Raw genomic sequence first — 24,081 nt, 5'->3', positions numbered from 1 at the left:
CGTAAGTATTATTAAGTTATAATTAAGTAAAGAGTTATAGTAATCTAAAAGGTAAATATAAGTAATAATATATAATTAAAGATAAAGAACTAAACTAAGTATATAAGGGAGTATCCTTATATATCCTTCGTTTCCTACTCCCTAGATATCTCCCTTTAGAGCCACTACTAGAGTCACTAGTAACTCCCCTAATATACTCCCTAGGAGTAGGTCCTAGAGTCACGGTCACGTAGTATAGATTAACCGTTTCGTCGTATAATAGAATATTATTTGATACGGCGAAGGAGAGGCTAGAACCGGCTACTTCGTAGGTCGTTACGTGATCCTCGATCTATTGGCTCTCGATGGCCCATTAGTGTGCCTAGTGGGTCACCACTGATTGGTGACGGATAGGTCTGTAATATTATAGAGAAAGAACTATATCGGTAAGCTTTATCAATTAAAGCTCTACTTTATATAAGATCTCGGAGCCTACCTAGCCCGTTAGATTATATATTAAACTAGCTTATAAAAAGCTTCTATCTTATAATATAAGATACTATCTATCTTACTCGCTAACAAAGATAAGGAATTATACGCCGCTAACGAGAAGTAGAAGTAAAAGCGTACTAGATCCTAGAGGTAGATACCTATAGAAGAAGGCCTCTTAGTATAAGAAGCTTCTTAATTAATTCCTAAGCTAGTAAAAGTAGATAAAGCACCCTATACCGGTACCGGTATATATAAAGAACCGGGTTTAGAACTACGTACGCGGGCTATACTAAGATATAGTAGGTGTAGATTAACTAAGCAGAGATTTAATAGATACCTAGCTAGATATATTTATTTTAGTATATTCAATTTAATAGAGTTTTGGTTGATATATATATGATTGAAATTAGTAGGTTGGTTAGGGTGGACGGCTCGCTTATGTGGGCGGCTCGCTTGTGAAATACGTTATTATAACCTACTCTTAGGCTATAATATTATAACTGCTAAAGTGCTTATAATGTAGTATCTCTTTAGAGAGCTAACTAGAATAAGAGAGATTAGTTATCTAATCTAAGGAACCGAGGCTATTTTAAAGATAGTATAGTAATAAAGAAATTGAGGCCGTTAGAAGGCTTAGAATTAAGGGAATAGATAGCTCTTAAAGCCAGGAAATATAGGCTTTAAGAACTAGGGGTATATCGAATACTAAGTCCGAATACATAGTAGAAACCAGGTATTATACCGGAAACATCATATAACATTAGGTACTAGGCATACCATACAAAAGTGCATATTATAGTTAGTCATCATGGTCCGCACAGATTGTTGAAAAAGCGGGTTGTGTCATTTTAGTTAGTCTTCAACATTGGTCATCTATACCATACATTGTTCGTACATCAGCTTTCTGTCAAGTTTTTGTATAACTAGTGAGAGTGGATCTAACATACTGCCTATAATATAATCTAATGAGAATGTTGTGCCCCGCCCCCGTAAGCGCCATCAATGTAGATAAGCACCAGGGTCAAGCATTGTTCCCCACACGTCAGATTCGCATCATAATTTAGTCCAATCAAAAATCGTTCGGGTCTGTTGGCTTGCACTTCGTGCCATTACTAGACTCTCTTGCTCATATGGTTTTTGTCTTTCCTCTCGGTGATAGGAATTTATCCCCGCCTTAGTGCTGACCAGGGGCTACACAAGCATCTCCTCGGATTTCAAGTGCTGTACAAAGGTGCATTTCAGAGGTCTCAGTGTCCTCGGAATAACCCCGGTATTCCTCTGTAATTCTGAGAAAAAAAGCGCATATTCAGGGGAAATGGTACCCTGTCATAGCTAATCCAGTTTGAGAGCAGGGGATGGGGCACACGGCAGAGATCGAGACTATTATGGATAGGCGCTGCAAAAAACTGAAGCAGCATTTTCTCGTTGATACATGTCAGCTTTCAGCTATAAGGCAGAAAGCTGAGGGGGTGTGACAGAGTAATACAAGCCTCCCAAGGCTATAAACAGAAACCTTGCTTTTTGTTGTGGTCTAGTGGTAAAATACTGTGTACTGTGTTGACAGAATACTAGCAACTGCACGGGCACGGACGCCGGTCGGGGTATGTGTCGCCCACGAGAGAACATACTAGGGGTGTGGGCTACCTTTTTTATCACACGTCAATTGAGTCTTGTACATGCTTTCTGTGGCCTTCTCTCCCTCCAAGAAAGTATATCCAGAATGCCGCGGCGCGAGCGCGGGGGCTCGGGAACCTCCTCGGATCTTCGTCTGCGCAAGGCCTGCGATCGGTGTCATGCGCAGAAACTGGGATGCCAGCGTGAGGCAATTGGTGAAAAGTGTGTGCGGTGCGAGAAAGCTGACAAGCCGTGCACATGGAGCATCTCCCTCCGGAACCGTCGTGCTCCGACTCGCAAAGAACAACCCCACCAGCAACAACAACAACATACAACCATGGCAAGAAACGCGAGGGAAGAACAAGCACAAGAAGACGAAGATGATGAAGACGAAGACATACTCTGCAGCGACAATCCCACTCCTTCCGAGGCAATAGCGGAGCTTCATTCCCGTCCAGGCGGCCCTATCAACAGACTGATCTCCGAATCTCTCGACCCGGCCACTATGCCGATAGATCTTGCATCCGTCCTAGTATCCGATGGGGGCTTTGGTTTGATGACGCCGTTGTTGACCAACTCCGGCTCCTGGCTGGGTGGGACACAATTGGGCACCACAACCCTAATCGGAGAGCCACCCGGATTCTGGTCATCAGCAGCCAGGGGGTTACCTCATTCCCCCAATGGTCGAGCGACCACCATGGATCTACCTCCGGCTGAGTTCGAGATGAATCTACCGAGTGTACCACCTCCGTCCTACCCCCCGACTCATCAACCAGACCAACAGCCACCGACAACAGGCCCACCATCCTTCCCCAACCCGCAGTGGCTGAAGGAGCTCTTCGACAACAACGCCCGGCTGTACCGGAACTGGCTCGCCGTCTCTTCTAACGTGACCACCAACCGGAACAACCCAATGTTCACGACGACGAGCCATAGCTGTGCAAGCTCGCCTGCCTTCGCCGATGAAGCCATCCAACTCTCAACTCAGTTGATACGCATTATCCGCGGGCTCCTCCACCACCACCACGACGAGTCAAACTGTCAACAAGCATCAACCCCGAAACGCAGGGCCCGTCCGGAGGAGGAGCTGGATCTGGACAGCCCGGGGCTGGACCTAGGCTCTTTACTCATCGTTCTCTCCTCGTACTTCCGCATCCTGGAGATCTTCAGCATGTTATCGCACGCCCTGGAGGCGGCCGCCGCCGCCGCCGCAGGATCTAGCGCGCATTACCGGGCCCCAAGGATCCCGCCGGTCGTGCGACTTCCGGCCATCGTAGTAGGGTCGTTAGACCTCGCTTCCAACACCTCCCTTTCCACCGTGTTATTTTTGGAGGTAATCGAGGATCTTTTGACCACCCTCGCGGCGCTGGTTCCCTCCATCGCGCAATGGCCATCGCATCCTCACCATCATCATGCGCCACCACGTCTTGATCCCGGTTGGCAGGGAAGCGACACGCACCGGCCGGACGCGGGCTCCGATCGCTTAGGCCTTCAACTCCAAGGCAAGGAGGATGAGATCCGGCGAGTCATCCGTGCTATCCGTGCGAGATTGGGGAGAAAATATGATAAATCGGCGGTTTGATGTAGAGACCTACTTGGTTTGACATAGGGAGCCGACCCCTCCCTCTTTTTTCACCTTATGATAAAGACATATACTTACGGCGTAACTATGACTCATGTTTGGCTTCAATTACAAGACCGGGCTTTAGCTAGTTACAACTCTTGCCCTGAATTTATACTTCGAATATACAAGAAAAATTGACAACGAGAGTCATTAGAAATTAAAACAGACCGGAGTAGCCCTTGGAGGTAATGAAAGGCAATAGACATTGGCACCCCCATGTCTAAACCCTCCCCCTCTCTTCAAACCATCCACTGTGACCTCACTGCGACCACAACTATGATCAGGGCAAACCGCCACAACCGCAACTTCCATTTCAAGCTTCAGGCCCATTCTCCCCCTCGTCTTTCTTCGCCCCCACCGCCCCAGAAGCCAACAACCCTTCTCCACCCCCGCTCTTCATCCCATCATTCCCAGACCCCTCACTCGACGAAGCAACCGGAATAGTCTCCTCCACCCTCCCCGCCTCAGCATTCTTCTCTCCAGAAGCACCAGCAGTATTCGCAGGATCAGCACCCCCAGCCTCCTCCTCCTCCTTCTTCTTCTTCTCCTTCAGCACCGAATCCCCCTCCACCGCGGTCGTCCGCATGGGAATCTCCTCCTCCAGCAATGTCAACAACACCGCCACCGCACAAAACGCCACACAAACCTCCCACACATTCTTCATCGCACTCGTATACGCTCCGACCACCTCCTCTCTGACCCCATCCGGCAGCGCCCGGATATACGCCGCCGAGACATGCGCATACGCACCCCCACCCCCCAACGCCCCGCGGACAGACGGATCAGACACGCGGGCCTGCACGTAATACGAGACCCGACTATTGAAGATGGCCGACGGGATGGCGATGCCCCAGATACTCCCCAAGGCACGCAAGTACGCCCACGTCGCGGAAGCCGGAACCAGGTCCTTCGCGGGGTTCGCGCCCTGCACGGCGGGCAGGAAGGTAGTAAGAAGAATACCGCCGCCCAAGCCGGCGACCATCTGGTAGAGCACGACCTTCGCCAGCGAGGAGTGGGCGTCGTAGTCGATGTACAGGCCCGTGCCGAGGGTCATCAGGGCGTAGCCGAGGAGGTGGATGGGCTTGTAGCGGCCGAAGTGGGAGAGGGCGAATCCCGAGAGAATGGCGGCGGGAGCGGCGATCAGGACGCTGGGGAGCAGCAGCACGCCGGAGCGCTGCGGAGAGACGAGTAGGACGCTCTGGAAGTAGACGGGGAGGAAGTAGGAGCGCCAGTAGGTGAGCATGGAGGAGAGGAAGGTGTTGAGGAGGGTGACGGCACTGGTGCGGTTGCGGAACAGGCGGCCGGGGATGGTGGGCACGCCGCAGAAGCGCGTCGCCTCAAAGGCATGGAAGGCGAACAGGCCCGCAAACCCCATTAGGAACGGGACGAGGATGTGCCAGTCCGACCAGGCATAGACGGTGTCGGCCCAGGAGAGGGCGATGAGGATGGCGATCATGGCGCCGATCAGCAGAAAATTCCCGGTCCAGTCAATCTGCTTCACCTTCTGCGTGAAGGTGAAGACCTTCCGGAAGGTGATCTGCAGGAAGATGAACTGCAGCACCAGCGTCACGCCGCCGAGGGGCAGGTTCAGCCAGAACACCCAGCGCCAGTGCCCGCTCTGCGCGATCGCCCCGCCGATGACGGGCCCTATCGCGATGCCGATGCCGAAGGTCCCGAAGATGATGCCCTGGTATTTGCCGCGCTCACGGACGGACACCAGGTCGCTGATGATCAGGTTGGTCATCGTGCCGATCCCGGCGCCCCCCAGACCCTGCACGAGACGACCGGCGATGAGCATCGCCGTCGAGTTGGCGCCGCCGCTGATGCCGCTGCCCAGCGTGAAGATCGCCACGGCGACCATCGCCGGCCAGCGGCGGCCAAAGACTTGGGCGAACTGGCCGTAGAGGGGAATGAAGACGGTCGAGGTGAGCAGATACCCGTTGACGAACCAGGTGTAGTTTGACCCGGCGTGCAGGGAAGCGGTGATTTCGGGCAGTGAGGTCGACGTGACCGTCGATTCGAGGGCAGAGAAGAGGGTGGCAATGCAAAGAGGAGGGAAAATGGTCCAAAACCTCCAGCCTCGCGCTCCGGGCTGTGGTAATGGTGGAGGACGCTGTTGTGCTGGCTGACTCATTGTGTTGGGTAGTCAGGATTTGCGGGAATTATGGTAGCATAGTCAAAGAATGTTGAGAATGATTAAGACGGGGGAGACCTGGCTATTTAAACCCAAGCTCAGCTCGCATTTTCTACTCGAGCAAAAGGGCAGATCGGCGTTACGATGGAGGCAATCGGGCTTGGGGGAAGCTTGTTGTTGTTTGATTGAACATCGGTGTCTGAAAGTGTTGCATGCAGCAACGGAGTTTAGGATATAAGAGTCGTTAACTCCATGAGACAAAGAACAAAGAGCACTGTGGAAAAATACAGCCTATTTTACCACTAGACCATAACAAAAACCTCGGTTCCTGTTTAGGGCCTAGGGGGGCCATATCCCAGTCTGACAAGCACACCCAACAGGCTTTCCCTCCTACGATCAGAATTGCGTTGTGACTTTTCCATCAACCGCTATCTCTAGCTACAGCCACTCGCCATCGGTACCTTTCGTTGTGTGATTCCACCCTTATTAGTTAACTAAGTTAGTTAGCTAATAACTAACGTATTTCACCACCGAGCCGGCCACCCCACCGAAAACGCGTCAATCAATTAAAACCCTTCTTCTTCAACCACCCACCATGCCACCAATTCGCTCTCGCTCCTCTAAAAATTAGTGGAGCAAGAGGGTAGAAGCTTACTAGCTATCTAGGCTTTTAAGAATCAGGAAATCTCTTCAATTCGTGAAGTGGCGCGCCGTTTTAATATACCACGTTCAACACTTTAAGACCGACTATATGGCCACTAACAACGCGCGAATTCTCGCGCAAAGTTATCTAAATTGACCGAAATTGAAGAGGGATCTCTTGAAAAATAGATTCTCTCTATAGATCTATGTGGAGCTGCCCCCCAGCCCTCTATAGTGTTACGGGACTACCCGTCACCAATCGATGGTGCCCCACCGGGTACACAGATGGGCCACCGAGAGCGAACCAATCTATCTGTCAGCAGATCACGTGCAGTATCTAATACTCTAGTAACGTATTTCACTACCGAGCCGCCACCACCACCGAGCCGCCACCCCGAAAATACCATAACGTATTCGGCAAGCGAGCGGCCACCGCAAACGAGTGGCCACCTCCCCAAACACATAGTAAATTACAACTTGATATCTTAACAACGGTAGTCTATATAGAGATTTCCTAATAGCTTAACACTTATTTAGTGATATCTAGCTATATTTAGGGAGTTTAAGGGAGGGTTATAACTTTATAAGTAAGATATATATATCTCTAGTTTTGAGTAACGTAATTTTCGGTAATTTTTAAAACAATAATAGTATAGCCATTTTCTATCTTTAAAATTAGTATATAGTGCTAATAGGTCTTATCAATAACTATCGTCAAATAAGGAGATAAAATAAACACATGGTTGTTAAGATATAAATGTGGAATTTATCGCATTTACTAAGTGTTTTGGGTTGATCCACTGGCTTGTGAGATCCACTCGCTTGTGAAATATGTTATAGCTTTATATAAAGCTTTATTATACCGATATTTATAACTACTAGCTACGCTAAGAAGTAGATATCGGCTACTTTTTAATTCGTTAGGTTCTTATTACGGATATATAGATAGATAGACTTACTAAGTGTCATGTCATGCACTATATATATCGGAGCCTGGTCTATCTGAGCGTAACGCTCAGATAGAGTGGTCTTTTTTGTTAAAAGATACTCTACAAGTCAGGGTAAGTGCCTGTCAATCAGGTAGGAGAAGGTAACAAGATAGGTGGTTCCAAAAGTCAAAGACTGTTTCTTGAGGAGCCGTCAGACTTCCTCTATGTGGTCCAATTTATGTACAGTCTCCCCATGTTGATAGCGAAAGATAATGTGACACGAGAGCGGGGTTCTGTTCCTGCGGGGAACTCTTCCCGAAAAAAACCGATCGTCTCCCGACTTGACACGCAGATCTTGACATTTCCAGGGGCTGAACGAAACTCGGTTCATCACATTATTAGCCCAACAATCGTGCAGTTTTAATCTCGCAGGCTTCCAGGGCATCGACGAAAACCACGGATTTGTGTGATTTGTATATACAGGGTATACCTCTGAGCTTGCTGAATACAAGTTCCCGGTTTGAAAATAATTCTTAAATGTATTCTAATTAGGTAGGGATAAAGACAAAGACGAAGATAAGAGATGGAGATCGAGACGAATTGAACAGACAGAGGAAGAGAAAGAGGGAGATACAGTGCCTTGCAGATATTCACATAATTTGCACTCTTTGACTCTTTCCGAGCGCGGCATTTTTGAATCCAGAGAATCCGAGGACGATCTTAGATCCTATCTCGAAGTCAAGCCAGCCGCCTAATATCTGATAGGAGGGCATCCTACGCCTTTAGTTGGTAAGTTCTGAGAGAAACGAATGCTGTTGCTACATATATGTCTGTTAGATTAGAGTTTCCTGTAGCTTCAATTCCCGATACTATGGTGCGATCTTGATCATACTTGTTTGCTATGCTTCCAGAACAATGTCCGGTCAAGGACAAGTGACCTTGTTTAGCCCTGATTTCCGTGCGGACTGTAACATCAAGGATCATAAGTCCATTGCTGGTTGAACCGCGCCAACTTCCCAACTCCGGCCATAATGGCATCGCCTCGCAAAAAACCACCTATTTATGCACTTTTTTCAATCCCAGTAAAAGCGGGTGCTTCTCCCACATGACAAACGCCACCTGCTCCTCCCACCGCGCCTCGGGGCTGAGATTCTCCCAGTCGAAATGCCACACCAGCGTGGCCAGCAGCACCCGCAACTCCGCCCATCCCAGTCGTCGGCCCAAACAATCGCGGGGCCCGTAGGAAAAGGGCTGGAACACTTGGACCTCGTGCGGGTGGATGGCCATGCCGCCACCCTCCGGGGTTGCCGGGAGCCAGCGTTCGGGGATGAAGTTGTCGGGTTGGCCGAAGTTGGCGGGGGAGCGGAAGGCGGTCCAGGGGGGGATGCCGACGGAGGTCTGTAGAGTAAGTAGTTTCACTCAGCTACATGGACTTTGGATGGAGGAATGGAGAACAACTTACACCAGCTGGGACAAATCCACCGCTAATTATAGCCCCTCCGCCAGGGACCAACCGGGGCCGGATAGAGGGAGCAGGCGGACACATGCGGAGGCCCTCGTGCAGCACGGCGCTGAGGTAGGGCAAGGCGGCGGTATGGGTAATGCTCATGGCTTCGTCGGCGGAGCGGAGCGACCCGCGCACCTCGGCCTCTAACTTGGCCAGCGTGTGCGGGTTGCGCAGGAGATACTGCACCGTGCCCGTCAACGCGGTGGCGGTGGTCTCGCTCCCCGCGCTGATGAGGATGTCGACCGTCGCCTCGATCTCCGCACGGGACATGGTCATCGATCCCTTCCCCTCAGGAGGACTGTTGTTGTACCGGCAGATGTACGTGATCAGGTCGTTGCGGTCGGGAGCCTCGCCCAGCGCGAGCCGTTTAGCGGCTTTGGCGCACGAGAAGGCGAACCGCTGGCGGGCTTGTTCCTGCACCCGTTTCGGGACCAGGTAGGGCAGGAGAGGTCGGAGGTAAGGGGCGACCATCAGCAGGGAGGCGCCGCCGAGGAGGCGCCGGAAGAAGCCGAAGGTCACTTTGACCCACTGGTGGGCTTCTTCCTTGGCTACACAATCAAAGGGCTCGCCGAAGATGAGGTCTCCCGCGATGTCCACTGTCGCGAACTGCAGATAGTCGCCGATGTTGACGGGGCGGCGGGCGGCGGCGGCGGCCTGCAGCTTGGTCACCAGGAGGGAGACGTAGCACTGGATGAACCGCTCCTGTTCGCGGAGGGCTTTCTCGGAGAAACCCTGTGCCACAAGCTTGCGGATGCGGGCGTGGGTGATGTTGTCGGCGGACAGGATGTTGTGCGCCCCGTTGGCGGCCCGGGGATACCACAGCGGGTTACGCGCGAAGTCCTTGCCAGGGCCGTGGTGGCCGTAGATGTCGCGCCAGGCTTCGGGGGAGATGAAGGACAACTCATTGGGGGCCCAGCGGACCACGGGACCATATTGCTGGTGGAACTGACGGATGCGGTGCATCAATTGGCCACTACGGAGAGCGCGAGCATTCGGAATCCGGGTGACGAGCCATAGTTTGGGGCCGGGATAACCCGCCAGCGGATGGAAGAAGAGTACATATATGCTATTCACAATGTAGTAGGCTATTAGGGCTGCGAGCCCCAGAGCCGCTGCTGCCAGGAAGTGAGCCATTGTTCGCAGCTCCCCGTGTTAGTAAGTCAATGTGGAGGTGAGGTTTGTAAAGCAATATATGTTGTTGCAGGTATCTATCTACCTTATCTATCTCCTAGCTTGATCGGATCTGCACAACAACCTTCTTACGCCTGACACGACCATGGCGCATTCGGTCTACCTGGTCCATAGCCTGAGACAAGGGGCCTTGGATGATCTCCAGCGGGTGGGGCTGCACTCGGCCCTGCTCCATCAACTTCTCCAGAATCCCCGCCCACTCACGCCCGAATTCTCGGTCCTTGGGGAGGGGGTCCCGGTGGTAGGCGCCAGCGAGCTGCACTTCTTTTCCGAACAATGTCCATCCCAGAACCCACTGATGCTCCACATCTCGACGGCGGATCGTCAGCGCCCGGGGGTAATACTCCAACGCCGAATACCGACCGCCGGCGTCCCCGAGTGCCACGTAACAGAGGGTCATGGTCTCGACATTGCTGATGCAGTCCAGGGCATATCGGAGGCGATCCTGGGTGTAGTCGCGGATCTCCTCATGGCACGAGGGCGAGGCGTAGTCGAAGACTTGCACCGCACCCCGGCTTCGCACCAAATCGAAGCTGGCGGGTGAGCAGGTTGCAATTGGCGTATAACCCGCCATCCGTAACAGCTGAATGATCAGCGTTCCCGTCGCTGTGGCACCTCCGTGCACTAAGACATACTCTTTGTCCGAATCATCTAAATGGTGGTTCTTGTTCTCGTCGGGGTCCGTCAGTCGGGACCAGTCCAGACCCAGGGAGCGAAAGGCGAGCCCAGCGGTCAGTAGACCCATCGAGAGGGATGCTGCCTCAGCAAATCCCATGGAAGAAGGAATGTGCATACACAAATCGGCGGTGGCGACAGCGTATTGTGTGAAGGCGCCGTTGCGGGGGTTGCCGGGGTTGGCCCCGAAGATAATCCCACAGACGTGATCGCCGATCTGGAAGCGGGACGTCGAATCCTCCCCCACGCGTACGACTGTCCCCGCAAAGTCGCTACCGCTAACTGCACCCACGGTAGTCGATTGATCCAGGAGCTTGTGGTCGGACGGATTGAGGGCGACGGCGGCGATGCGCACCAGGAGTTCGTCGCTACCAGGCTTGAGAACAGGCACGGGCTTTAGGGCAAGGCTGCCCGGTCCCGTCGCCACGAGCGCCCGCTGAACACGTGGGATGCGATAAGTAAACTCAGACATTCTTCTCGATATGCTATGATCTGATTGTGGAAGAGAAGGAAGAGAAAGATCATGCCACCCTTGAATTTAGTCCTGTTCATTGATGATTCTTAACCTGTGGTTGATGATAACCGGCGAATAGAGCCTGGTTGCCGAACATAAGACGCACTGCCCCGAATTCCGATACCTTCATACGGCTATCTGGCTAGTTCTCACACTCATACTCAAAACGTTGAAAGAGTCCCCGCCCTCTGTCCAAGTGATGGTCTCGAACCCTACGCTTGCACTGACCACGAACCACCATGTTTCGTCTCTTCAAGTCCGACTTTTTCAACTTCGAGGCTCTCCGTCTTCTCAGCTTCACAGCGCACGAGGGCGGGGAGATTGCCGAGTTCTTTACGGCGGTGGCCCGCATTAAAGACCAGGATGTGGAGAGCTGGTATTCAGCATGGATGGACGCGGCGGACAAAGCTGAAGTGCTGGCTAGCGAGGCGGAGCTGGCAGGGAACCGCGTGGCGGCGCGACGAGCGTATTTGCGCGTCGCCAACTATCAGCGATCGGCCCAATTCATGCTCAATGGGTTGCCCGGAACCGATTCACGACTCCTGACCGCATCTGAAGCCGCTATTTCCAACTTCAGCCGGGCGGCCGCCTTGTTCGACTGGAGTTTCCACCGCGTGGAGATCCCCTACGAGGAAGGCCTCGACCTACCGGGCTACGTCTTCCTACCACATCCCTCCAACCGACTCCCGGGCAAACTACCCTTATTGATCCAAACCGTAGGCGCGGATGCCACCCAGGAGGAGATCTTCTACATCTTCCCTATGGCAGCGCTCGAGCTGGGGTACGCGGTTCTCACCTTCGAGGGACCCGGACAAGGCATCGTGATCCGGCGGCACGGGGTTCCCATGCGACAGGACTGGGAGGTGGTCGTGGGCAAGGTTCTCGACTTCGCCGAGGGATACGCGACCGAGAATCCCGAGTCTCAATTGGATCTGGAGCGGATAGCGCTGGTGGGCTCCTCGATGGGGGGTCACCTGGCGCTGCGAGGCGCCGCCGACCCTCGCATCCGCGCCTGCATCGCCGTCGACCCCTTCTACACCATGTTCGACCTCCTCAAGAGCCGCATGCCCAGCCCCGTCACCAACACCTTCGTGGCCGGCGGGTTCGTCCCGGACGCCGGCTGGGACTATGTGTTCGGGATCTTGGGGCGCTTCAACCCCATGACGCGGTGGGAGTTTGATTTCGGGCGCTGGATGCTCGGGGTTCGGACCGCCGCGCAGATGCTCCGGCGCATGCAGGAGTACACGCTGGGCACCTCGGACGGGGTGGGTTTCTTGCCGCGCATCCACTGTCCCGTCATGGTGACCGGAGCGCGGTTCTCGCTGTACTCGCAACCGGAGGTCAGCACGCAGCGGATCTACGATGAGCTGGTGAATGTCCCGGAGGATCAGAAGGAAATGTGGGTGGCGGAGGATATGGCCGAGGGAGGATTGCAGTCCAAGGTAGGGGCGTTCACCGTGCTGACCACAAAGTCTTTTGCTTGGTTGGATCGGATCTTCGGGATTGAGCGTAAGATTCATCTCTAGTCTAGTCTAGTGGTGAGATCTTGTGGTGGTGCCATGCTATCGCCGACCGCCGAAACTATGCCCGTTGTTTATTTAGCCTTTTAGGGAGATCGGATATCATGATATGAAAGCTTGACCAGGGGTCCTGAGATAAGGCTTCTTTCGTCCGTTAACTCCGGCCGCCCCGCCAAACCCTAGTTCTGTATTTAAATACCACCTCTCTCCATGCTTGAGGATTATACAACCCAAATCCATTCTCTTCTCTACAGCTAGAAACTCGCATACATCATTACCCATCACCACTATGACTCAGACGGGAGGTCGGACCGAGCGCCTGTTGCGCCTCACCATCAAACTCTACAAAGGTCAAGCCCGCCAAGGTGGGGAGGGCCATGATTTTGCCCGCGACTACGTTGTTAAGGCGGCCAAGCTACATGCTAAGCATGGTATCTACGCATACCAGCAGGTGAATCAGTCAACTCCTTATTGTATCAGGATCTCCCCATCTGACAGACATAAAACGATAGTGCTATTCGCCACCGGCATACCGGACGTTTGTCGATGAGATGAACCGCCGCAACAACCGCGGCTGGGTGATTGATGTAAGATACCGAACTCTACTGTATTTAACAAATGAAAATTGAACAATCGAATCCCCGAATAGGACCACGATGTGACAATTGAATTCTACTTCCGCAGTTTCGAAGAACTCAACAAGGTCAACCACGACCCGGAGTTCCAGGCTCTGCAGGCCAGTGAGGAGCCCTATGTCAACCGGGCGCATACCGTGGTCTCGCTGTCGTGGATCGAGAAATACGTCGATAACAACGAAGCGGTTAACATTGTGGATGATAAGTCGACCTACCCCGGCTACGATGAGTTGTTGGATCTGTCGACCGCGTTGCCGACGGGATCCGCGGCGTGGGTGAAGGAATAGATGAGACAAATGATCGATCGTACGATGCACCTGTGTACTTAGTTTCAACTTTGTTGTTGCAGTGCTTTTTCCGACCGAAGCTGAGTTCCGTAGTTGTATGAAGTTGTATTCCCCATCGTTTCGTATATTAAGGGTGGTCCATTCGGCGTTCGGTGTAAGAATAGAATAACTAGGGCTTTCGGGGTTTCGGCCCCTTGGGATTGAAACCAGCAATTTATATAACCATCACAAACCAACGTCAACAAATGTACAGTACATACATACATCCAGTCACAAACCTACACCACCTACCCACTCATCACACAACCCTTTTACTTCCACGGAAAAACAAAATTCCAAGAAAACTATGGCCGACTACGCCTCCACCCCGCTGACCACCACCACTCTAGGGACGGCCCTCCTCCGACTCAGCCCGCTCATGATCTCCTCGGCCTCGCTGATGTGCGCCTGGGACCAGCAGAACGCCTTCCGCTCGTTCCTGGCGCCGCCGCTTCTGCGCAAGCCCCACGACATCTGCGCGCACGTCGTGGTCGACTGGTTCGCCGAGTTCGCTAAGCCGACCAAGTGGGTGATCATCCTGTCGTACCCATTTGCCCTGATCATTGCTTTCATCAATGCCTTCGGGGCGCCCGGCGCCGGCCTCCACCCGCAGACCAAGGCTTTCTACGCGGCAGGTGGCGTGCTGTCGATCCTGCACTTCTACTTCGGAACCTGGTCGATGATGTGGAACGCGCGCATCTCCAGCAAGGAGCACATCGGCCCGAAGAACTACGAGGCGCTGCGCGGGTGGTTGGGGAATAATTTTATGCGTATGTGCACGGTCAATGTGCCAGCATGGTTTATGTTTGTCTGTGCTACGGCGACGTTTATTCGGGTGTGAGGGGTTGGGGGTGAGAGTTGAAGGGAGGATGGGAGGTTTGGGTGTGTGAAAGCGAGAAAGATAAGGGGTGTGGGGAGATATCGGATGTTAGTAGGGGTGTGTTGCAGGGATGCGTGGTGGAAAGGAGGCGCGCAAGTGAGTGAGGATGGACTAGAATGGGATAACTAGTAAACAGGGAGATGCGCTAACGGCAGTCTGAGCGAAACAGACAGGTCGAGGCACAATAGGATATCTACCACAGAGGAAGCAGCGAGAAAGACAACCACCCACGAAAGGTGGCCGTCTATATCCCCTAGAGCGCTCAGGAGACACAAGGGACAGAAGAGATAGAAGAATTTGGCTAAGAAGACCGCTTCATCGCGCAGGATCCCTATTCTTCTGAAACTCCGTAGTCTGTAGGGTACTCGAGGAAAAGAGCGCATGGAGTATCAGTTCATGGAGCGTAATGATGAGTGGACCTCCAGAGCAATAACCAAAATCCTCGAGCGCGTCGTTGTCCGCGTCGACAAACCATTCCTCCTGTCACGGTGTGTGGCCGCAGCTTGGGCGCCTCCGCGCGTGACTCACTTTGTTTACACATTCAGGTTGATTCCCGCCCCTTTTTGTAGCTCTTCGACCTACGTCTTGTCTATGTGCCTGAAGATAGCCTGCCTGCAGCCTACCTGTTACGTTAACTCCTAATATACCTGTTACCCGGACCTGCAACCCGACATATCTCCTCATCTTCCCCAAGATCCATCAACCTCAAAAAATGAGCTAACTAGCTTCTCTTCATATGTCTCAAAATTTCCCCGATGCATTGACTATATCGTTCCACCGTCGACAAGCACTCATTAATTCTCAACTAATTGGACCATTTTGGGTTTGGAGTCCCGAATCTATACCGAGCCCCACTGATCACCACAATAAGGTTGGGTGACGTCATTGCTCTGGCTCTTTTCCCAACGTACGTTGATATTCCAACGTGCTTCAGAGATAGGTTAGGTAGGAAAGTAAAGCTCAAATTAGCATCGCTCTGGATAGGCAGCATATCCCAACAGTCTATACCTCGTGGCAGTTGTTCGTTTCAAAATGGGGCTCAAGGGACCGCAGGAAAAGGAGACGGAAACCGTGAACCCGCGGATGTTTATTGGAACCCCCATCAATCAATGCCCATCCCAGAGACACTCCACTCGCTTCCCGGAGGGCATGTGGCTGCCCCTGGGAACTGTACTAGAGGTTCCAGGAGCAACATAGCTTCTAGACTCGACTTACACGATTGATTGGTTGATTGATTGACTTTGATAGACAGTTCTAGTAGGACTACTAAATTAAGTATTGTAGTGCACTGGAAAATGTCATGTTGCGTTAGGAAAGGAAGAGAACTAGCTACTGTGAGACTAATTGTACTGGGAGCAAGCAAGCGAGGTCACGTGACCTCCAACAGTTACCTAGCTCCCAATTCGCCTTCCGAGTAGATCGACTCATTGATTAGGCAAGGGGCGCCAGACTGAATTGTCCGAGAAGCGCGGGGGGTTTGGATTGTGTTGGCCTATTACAATGTCCACATTCAGCTCGCATTTATGAGAGCACATCACGTTAAACTGATATCATCCTATGCTTCTTATTCCTCTAGTATGTAGTCCGTCACTTAATGTATCTCTAGCATGAAATCAGTTCCCACCATGTATGATTAGGTAGTAGCCTGATATCCCAGACCCGTAAACAAAGGGGGGTCCCAACGGTTCCCGCGGGGGCCACTTTTCGGTACAGGGTGGATCGAAATCAGTTTCACCATGTTTTTCTCTTTGCTTGTTTCTGAAACTCTATTTTTAGTGACACCAGGCTTAATAAATTTAGTGCTTATCGGTACTTTTTCCAATTCGACAACTCAGGGTGATCTAGGCTAGATTGGGACTGGAGTGCGTCTGGCCAAGAGTTAAGAAGAAGAGAGAATGAAAGGGTGAAACTGATTTCGAACGGACCTATATACTTGACCCCGCTTTCCTTGTAAAAGACACACCTCGCCTTCTATTGAGCATCTCCCTATCCGTGGATATTCACCCATTGACCCGATTTAAGTATCTCCAACAAATTTCCTGGACCTAATAAAAGAAAGATGTTGCTCCCACAGTCCCTTCCCCGTGTCCTAACCACTGAAGAAATTGTTCCAGCGATGCAGCGCATAATCAACGAATACGATACCATCCGCGCCCTTATCCTTGAAGCCATTACTCCAACCACTGCAACGTTCAGCAATGTCATGCTTCCCTTGGTGCAAGTCGAAAATTCCGTCCAAGGCGAGCTAGGCATGATTTACATGCTCCAATATGGGTCACCGTCCCTCGCGACCCAAAGCGCGTTTGACGAGGCCCGGACGCTGTATCTCAGAGCTTCGGCACTCTGGACAGCGGATGAAAAATTCTTCAAACTTCTCCAAGCGGCAAAAGAGAAGCCGGATTTTCAGACGCTGGACGGAGAATCCAAGCACTTACTGGAGAAGGAGCTATTGGAGTATAAGCATGCTGGACTCGGCATCCTCGGACATGCGGAGTTGGAAGAGTACCAGAAGTCGCAAATGGAAATTTCGGATTTAGAGAGGAAGTTTCAGCAGAACTTGGCTAGGGAGGCCGGGGGGTTGTGCTTTTCGCTGGAGGAGTTGGATGGGGTGCCAGAAGATGAGTTGGCGAAGTGGAACAATGGTCCAGGAGAAGAGGAACTGATCAATGAAAACCACCAACAAATGAAGAAGTTCGTGCCTTTCGCAAATGGAGGAACGCTGGCTGTCTTAACGCATGCCCATTCTTCAGAAACTCGCAAGAAGATGTTCCTGGCGGATAATTTAAAGCTGAAAGAGAACAAGCCGCTCTTTGAAGAAATTACCAAGCGCCGCGCTCGGCAGGCACAATTCCTAAAATATACGACTCACGCAGAATTCAGGATAGAGAGGCGTATGGCGAAGGCCACAGCATGGGTGAAGGGATTCCTAAGCCAACTGCAGACAACACTTTGCCCATATGGCCGATGTGAGATTGCAGTATTGCAAAATCGGCGACTGGAAGATTTGCGAGCGAGCGGACAATACAGTGATCACCAAGTAAAGATGGGGTTCCCCCCGTGGGAAAAGCGATACTATGAGCAACTGGTGCAACGAGAGTTTGAAATTGACCAGATAAAGATCTCAGAGTTCTTTCCCTTGGAGAGAACAGCAACTAATATGCTAGCCATCTTTGCCTCTTTGCTTGGTCTTCGATTTGATTCCATCCCAGCAGAAAGACTGACTGGGGATGTCGTCTGGCATGATACTGTGCGAGGGTTCTCTGTATGGGATACGAAAGACAACTGTTTCGTTGGATACCTCTATTTTGACTTATTGTGGAGGGAGAATAAGTATCGCGGCAACCAAAGCGTGAATATTCAATGTGTATTTGTTCCCCCCCCCTTTTAATTCACTTCGCGCTTGCTGATGGAACCGATATAGGGCTATCTACGGCCGGATGGAAGCAGGCAATATCCTTCAACAATCCTGATGTGTTCCTTCCCGACTCCAACTCCAACAAGTTGTGCCTTACTCAAACATCACCAAGTAGTAACTCTTTTCCACGGCAAGTACCCACCTAAATGGTTGATTCCCCATATGGATCATCTAACAAGGACAAAATATAGAGATGGGTCATGGTATCCATGACCTACTAGCCAGGACTAAGTACATCCGCTTCCATGGCTATAGACTGCCCCCTGACTTTGGTGAGATGCCCAGCATCATGCTTGAGAATTGGTGCTGGATGAAAGATGTCCTAGAGGAACTAAGCTGCCATTACACCACACTTGATGAGAACTATTTAGCAGATTGGCAGAAACAAAACCCCAGCGAGCCAAATCCGCCGACGAAAATCCCAGAGGGCTTGGTAGAGAACCTTATCGAACATCGGTATTTTAATAGGGGACTCTATCATTTGTATCAGCTGTACGTGGGCCTTTAATACCATTCCTACCGTGCTGTTCAAAATTAATGATCCGGATTAGGTCAGTATCGATCTTCGATCTGCAAATACACTCGTTGAGTACAGATAAGGAGATTGCGGACCTCGATGTCCAGAATATGTGGTATGATCTCCGCGAGGAGATAGAGGGAATGGATTTTTCGGAATGCAGAGATGGATTTGCGTTTGGGACGTTCACTCATCTAACGGCCGGTTATGACGTTTGCTACTATGCTTACTTATGGTACGTTAGCCCCAGCTGTGGCACTAGATAATGCTAATAGAAGAAGTTGCACGGCCATGGCCCAGGATTTGTTCCTCTCTGTCTTTGCCCATGACCCATACAACAGAGATAATTGGGATAAGTACCGTCGAGGAATTCTGGAGTATGGTGGAAAGGAGCAGAACCTATTGGGGATGCTGGAAAACTTCCTGGGACGACCTCCGAACATGAATGCCCTTGTGGAAGGTCTAGCACGGGCACAAAGCCAGAGCTAGTTTCGAAGAGCGATCCTTTTGCTGGAATCGCATTCTATCAGGTGGCTTTGTTCTGACATGTAGTCACCTGGGCAACCACAAGGTGAGCGTATTATATCTTAAACGGCCAACCAAAGATAGTCTACAAGCAAGATGCTGCCAGCACCGAGAAGGGGATCGTCGCCTATCGCAAGGGCAGGATGGACTCCTGGAAGAATATCACTCGGTATCATAGCACGGAGATGTTGTTATAAGCATAAGTTTTCTCTGCCTACTAGCTTTCCATGTGGCTGTACGCTAGCATAATCAATTCCATTCCTGCAAACTAAGCTAAGTTTAGGTTGCAGATTGTTTCTGGAAATTTCGGAGGACTTGATGGACGGAATTGTTCGACCGCTTGGCGCCGGATCTATAAAGCAATTGTAGTTCGGTGGACGTATGTTCTATAAGGTCGTGGAGTAGCTTAAAGAGAGCATAACAATTACGATAATAAGCATTCTATGCTTGTTGCCGGCCGATCTGACGTACAATCTGTACTATAGCTTCCATTTTGTTTGATATTCTGAGCTACGATCGCGCAAAAGAGAGAAAGAAGCATAACTGACTCTCAGGACCTACGTGCACTTATATAACGAGGAAAACCAATTACACACTTAGGGCTCAGTCGGTTAGTTAGAATACTGTTGAGACAAACAGCGTTCTTAGCAACTCGATATATACGTAGTCACTTCTAAGGCGCCGGCCGTTAAATTAGGTTAGTAGATAGCCTTATAAAAGCGCTTCTAAGATAGAAGTAGTATCTCTTTAGAGAGCTAATTAGGATAAGAGAGATTAGTTATCTAATCCGAGAAATAGAGGTTACTTAAAGAGAGTATAGAAATAAAGCTGTTAGATGGCCTAAAAATGATAAAATTGATAAAATTGAAGCTATTAGAAGGCTTAAAATTAAAGGAATTGATAGCTCTTAGAGCTAGGAAAATGTAGGGGGTATATCGAATACTAAGTCCGAATATATAGTAGAAACCAGGTAATATACCGGAAATATCATATATTATTAGGTACTAGGCATACTATACAAAAGTGCATATTACAGTTAGTCATCATAGTCCGCACAGATTGTTGAAATAGCGGGTTTTGTCATTTTAGTTAGTCTTCAACATTGGTCATCTATACCATACATTGTTCGTACACCAGCTTTCTGTCAAAAAGTAGTTTAGATAGATTAGAGTATAATATTAATATAGTATAGTATTAAATAAATATAATACTAGTAAGGTCCATCGGTATTTACCTCGTTTACTTTCCTTACCTCTTTTTCCTTATTACTCCTTTCAATCCTCCTCCATCGGTTCTTCGGTCCATTGATTCTCATTGAGGAATGTTTGTATGGCGGCATTATCATCGCCCGTAATTCCCTCTGTGTTAAATAGTGCAGGGTCTAAAAGCGCCTGCAAAGCAGAATCATCGTCACCCCCTTCCTAGTGTTGTTGCCCATGGCCATAATCGCCCTCATTCCCCGTTTCAAGGATTATAGGACGTAAAAGATCGAACAAAGAAGTATCGTCGCCTCCTTCCTCATGTTGCTGCCCGGCGGGAGCAGGGGCGAAAGCAGGACCAGGACCAGGACTACGGACAGGGCCAGAGACGAAAAGAGGACTAGGGGGGAAGTAGGACCTGGACTAAGGCCAGAGGCAAGACCAGCAGCGGGGACAGTGACAGTTTTGTGTGTTACTCCTAGCCTTCTTCTTTGGGCCGCTGGAGCATTCATCTCAGCCTCGGTTTCTGCCCTAGTTTCCGCTGCCGTTTCTTCTGCTTTTGCTGCTGCTTCTTCGTTTAGCTGTGTCTCAAACTCCTTTTGCAACTCATCTTGAATACAATTGACATATTTATAAAGCGCCCCGGTGAGAATCACAAGGTCCGTGACGTGATTTCTAACAGCGGCTGGTAACCTAGGTATTCGCTTGCGCCACTCAAATTGGTTTTTAGTGCGTGAATAGCTCGATCGGAAGATGTTGCTGATAGCTCTGCCTTCGTTAATAGCTTCAACCGCTACAATATCATAGACCTCTTGTGCTAAATCGTGGAGAACCTGATGGTCATCGGGGCGATCTTCTATGCCAAGACGCCTGTACATATATCTTTGGTCGAAAGAGTGCGGCCAATTTTTGAGTGGTTGCGGCTGGAGTGACATGTTAGCTTTGAGCAGGGATGCTTGATGTTTGAAAGTTTGAAAGTTTGAATAGTTAGAAAGTCGACGGTAAGAGGAATATGTCCACCATTTAATATTCGAGAGGCTCTTTGTGACCAAAGAACTACTGTACATTGTGGCCTTGAATCTTGATGTTTCAATATGCATTGTCAATATTTGAAAGATACACATAAAGAAACAAAGAAACAAAGAACAGGATGTGATAGTAGACACTAGAGTAGAATCAAATAATAGATATGAAAGCGAGGTTTCAAGTTTAGCATTATTATTAGGTCAACAATAGGACTGGGACCTTTAGGCTAAAAAATATCGCATTGTTAGATCTGCCTGGCAGCGATGTATTGTGGCGGGCCTGGTTTGCCATGAATTCCATTGTGGCCATTGCCAACCCGCCACTTCTCAGGCGAGATTCGATCATGTTCTAGACTTGATACTACATAATTATGATTACGTGGGAATGGTTTGTAATAAAAAAAAATCAGATGGCGTGGTGGATATTTGCGTTAAAACTCCTTAGAAAATATGAACAGAAATTTCATAGGTGACCCTCCCGAGGCGACCGATCGCCAGCAGAATCCATAGAAGAAATGTAAATTGCTCGAATCCCCTTCGTGCTCTCTATTTTCGTGATTTCATTGTTTTTATTTTTGCGGTTTTCAACATGTCAAACAAGCAGTCTTACGCAGAGACGTAAGCTTGGCCCGCCTGGTTGAGAGTGCTGCCGGAGAGCAAGTAGTTCTCAGCGCACATGAAGTAAGAGTACCGAGTAACACCAGTCTGCGAGTCCAACCAGGGGAGAACCTCGGCAAGGAAAGCAGCAGTAGTAGCGGGGTCGGTAGAGCCGTTGATATCAGCGCTGAGAGCAAACTCGGTGATCCAGACCTCGGACAGGCTGTGCTTGGAAGCAGTGTCGACAGCTTTGGTGACGAAGGTCTTGAAATCGTCGGCAGTTTCACCGTACCAGTGAACGGCCAGACCCGAGATACCGCAGCTGCTGCAGCTACCGATGAAAGACTCGAACCAGTCAAGGCCGACTCCGCTCTCGGTAGAGGAGGTTACGGCGGGCGAAATCAGCTTTGCCTTGCCGGACCACGGGGTGATGTAGGTCTGATAGTAGCTGGCAGCATCCGTGGGGCTCATATTAGCCTGCGAAGCCATGTCGGGCTCGTTGAATCCGAGAATGTAGGTGCTGCCGCTAGACAAAGCGGTCTCGATGGCGGTCACCCAGCCACCGAACATCTTGGGGCCCCAGAGCATGGGGACGAACTCGGTGTTTGAGGGAGGGGAACCAGAGAGGGAGCCGGCCCAATTGTAGGCCCACGAAATGGTGCCACCACTGGTCAGAGCAGAAACGGTAGTGATGTCGTTGTAGGCGGCACCACGCTTGCCGGAGGTGCTGCGCTTGGCCTGCATGGGGGCGGCCATAGCCGAAGTGGCGACGAGGCCGGCAGTGAAAAGCTTGGTGAAAGAGACCATTTTGAATAAGCTCGAAAGATAAGTCACAAAAGGAGTGGACTTGTTAAAAAAAAGGAGGGAAAAAAGAGAGAAGCCTGTTCTCGACCTTGTGAAAAGGAATGTAGTCTTGAAGGAAAGTGAGGCTCAGACCGTGCACGGCACAGGACTAGAAGACCAGAAAATAAATGAAGGAAAGTTGGGCGGATGGAGAGAGAAGGAAAGAAGAAAGATCGAGGGAGGCGGAGGGTTTAAATCCCCCTGGCATCAGTGTGTCAAACCTACCAGCCTAACTCGCTGGCTGGAAGATATTCCATTTCTTCACGGTGGAGTGCAGATAGGAAAGTGGCTATTGGATGTTGGGGGCCGAGGAGGCGGGTTCTACCTCATATCCATGCCTCTGGCCAGATCAAACGTTACACGACAAATATCATTGGCGCGGGGGAGAGCAGAGATGGATATGAATGGACTCCATGGGCCATTGACAGAAACTCGAACCATGGTGATTGGCTTGAACCGAGCGTCTTTTCTGACATTTCTTACATTTGCAATGAGAATTCACTCTCGAAGGCGCTAATTGACACTAATTCTTTCGGTTCTTAGGTATCAAATAGGTTCCCATCTGGTCTAACTCCACAGCCAAGATCCGTAGACCACTCCACAATAGCCTGGACCATAATGGGGTAACAATAATGTCTGTTACATCGGGTTTTGACATTGACTTGCAATGACAGGGAAATACACGCCTTGAAACTCTGTTCCTGGTGCCTGTAACTTTGTTTGAACAATAATTGGCTTGCCCCTGGCAGAATACAAAGGCATGCAATGAGAAACAACTTTGAGAGATTTAAAGCCCACAAACAGAAACTCGACATAAATTGGAGTGCAGTGGGGTCAGGGGCGTACCACGAATGGCATTGCATCATCCAATGGTTCGCCAAGCACTCGACCGCGCGGTTCCCTGGCTCCCAGTCAGGGGAGCCTCTCTGATAGGTGCACCCCAGATACATCGTCATCTGGGTCTTTGGGTAGCCTATCATATCAATGTGTTATTGAACACAACCCTAGGAACACGATAAAAACACCAAACATTGCACTACATTAATTTAAATTGGTTCCAAAGTCTGGTTGTGTTGTAAGACTGTAAGAGTCAATAGCTCAGGTTCAAGAAAAAAAAATCTCACTCATCGATTCATACAAATCACAACACAATCATGGGCGTCAACTAAAACTGACTAATATGACACACCGACTATGAAGGCGCCACCACATCAAAACAGCATGGATCGAATCAGCCACTCATAGTGACACCAATCTCCGATCGACGCCATGTTTCACATGCAACATAAGATCCAGAC

The 24,081-nt window shown here is 50.4% G+C and overlaps 10 protein-coding genes across 10 annotated transcripts; 5 read left to right on the top strand and 5 right to left on the bottom strand.

Annotated features, from left to right (window-relative positions):
• Window positions 1-2,191: 2,191 nt before the first annotated feature.
• On the top strand, window positions 2,192-3,667 carry N7537_008043 (Zn(II)2Cys6 transcription factor domain-containing protein; the record flags this gene model as incomplete). The annotated part of the gene is made up of 1 exon (XM_056899098.1): window positions 2,192-3,667. The coding sequence occupies one exon, from the start codon at window positions 2,192-2,194 to the stop codon at window positions 3,665-3,667; it is 1,476 nt and encodes a 491-aa protein (XP_056751174.1).
• A 355-nt stretch (window positions 3,668-4,022) lies between these two features.
• On the bottom strand, window positions 4,023-5,843 carry N7537_008042 (MDR family MFS transporter; the record flags this gene model as incomplete). Its single annotated transcript, XM_056899097.1, has 1 exon — window positions 4,023-5,843. The coding sequence occupies one exon, from the start codon at window positions 5,841-5,843 to the stop codon at window positions 4,023-4,025; it is 1,821 nt and encodes a 606-aa protein (XP_056751173.1).
• A 2,627-nt stretch (window positions 5,844-8,470) lies between these two features.
• Window positions 8,471-10,055, bottom strand: N7537_008041 (cytochrome P450; the record flags this gene model as incomplete). The annotated part of the gene is made up of 2 exons (XM_056899096.1): window positions 8,471-8,812; window positions 8,877-10,055. 2 exons carry the CDS (start codon window positions 10,053-10,055, stop codon window positions 8,471-8,473), a joined length of 1,521 nt encoding a protein of 506 aa, XP_056751172.1.
• Window positions 10,056-10,149: 94 nt separating this feature from the next.
• Window positions 10,150-11,259, bottom strand: N7537_008040 (zinc-binding alcohol dehydrogenase family protein; the record flags this gene model as incomplete). Its single annotated transcript, XM_056899095.1, has 1 exon — window positions 10,150-11,259. The coding sequence occupies one exon, from the start codon at window positions 11,257-11,259 to the stop codon at window positions 10,150-10,152; it is 1,110 nt and encodes a 369-aa protein (XP_056751171.1).
• Window positions 11,260-11,540: 281 nt separating this feature from the next.
• On the top strand, window positions 11,541-12,827 carry psoB (hydrolase psoB; the record flags this gene model as incomplete). Its single annotated transcript, XM_056899094.1, has 1 exon — window positions 11,541-12,827. One exon carries the CDS (start codon window positions 11,541-11,543, stop codon window positions 12,825-12,827), a length of 1,287 nt encoding a protein of 428 aa, XP_056751170.1.
• Window positions 12,828-13,110: 283 nt separating this feature from the next.
• N7537_008038 (uncharacterized protein) lies at window positions 13,111-13,743 on the top strand (the record flags this gene model as incomplete). The annotated part of the gene is made up of 3 exons (XM_056899093.1): window positions 13,111-13,272; window positions 13,334-13,408; window positions 13,471-13,743. 3 exons carry the CDS (start codon window positions 13,111-13,113, stop codon window positions 13,741-13,743), a joined length of 510 nt encoding a protein of 169 aa, XP_056751169.1.
• A 346-nt stretch (window positions 13,744-14,089) lies between these two features.
• N7537_008037 (uncharacterized protein) lies at window positions 14,090-14,623 on the top strand (the record flags this gene model as incomplete). Its single annotated transcript, XM_056899092.1, has 1 exon — window positions 14,090-14,623. One exon carries the CDS (start codon window positions 14,090-14,092, stop codon window positions 14,621-14,623), a length of 534 nt encoding a protein of 177 aa, XP_056751168.1.
• Window positions 14,624-16,721: 2,098 nt separating this feature from the next.
• On the top strand, window positions 16,722-19,083 carry N7537_008036 (M3 family metallopeptidase; the record flags this gene model as incomplete). Its single annotated transcript, XM_056899091.1, has 5 exons — window positions 16,722-18,024; window positions 18,084-18,191; window positions 18,269-18,569; window positions 18,629-18,829; window positions 18,876-19,083. 5 exons carry the CDS (start codon window positions 16,722-16,724, stop codon window positions 19,081-19,083), a joined length of 2,121 nt encoding a protein of 706 aa, XP_056751167.1.
• Window positions 19,084-20,590: 1,507 nt separating this feature from the next.
• Window positions 20,591-21,253, bottom strand: N7537_008035 (uncharacterized protein; the record flags this gene model as incomplete). Its single annotated transcript, XM_056899090.1, has 1 exon — window positions 20,591-21,253. The coding sequence occupies one exon, from the start codon at window positions 21,251-21,253 to the stop codon at window positions 20,591-20,593; it is 663 nt and encodes a 220-aa protein (XP_056751166.1).
• A 696-nt stretch (window positions 21,254-21,949) lies between these two features.
• On the bottom strand, window positions 21,950-22,747 carry N7537_008034 (glycoside hydrolase family 128 protein; the record flags this gene model as incomplete). The annotated part of the gene is made up of 1 exon (XM_056899089.1): window positions 21,950-22,747. One exon carries the CDS (start codon window positions 22,745-22,747, stop codon window positions 21,950-21,952), a length of 798 nt encoding a protein of 265 aa, XP_056751165.1.
• Window positions 22,748-24,081: the final 1,334 nt, after the last annotated feature.

The sequence above is a fragment of the Penicillium hordei genome (genome assembly GCF_028827395.1).
Source record: "Penicillium hordei strain IBT 12815 chromosome Unknown utg000004l_segment0_segment0, whole genome shotgun sequence".
Classification (NCBI taxonomy): domain Eukaryota; kingdom Fungi; phylum Ascomycota; class Eurotiomycetes; order Eurotiales; family Aspergillaceae; genus Penicillium; species Penicillium hordei.
The sequence above is the reverse complement of the archived record's forward strand: the minus strand, read 5'-3'. Positions and strand labels throughout refer to the sequence as shown.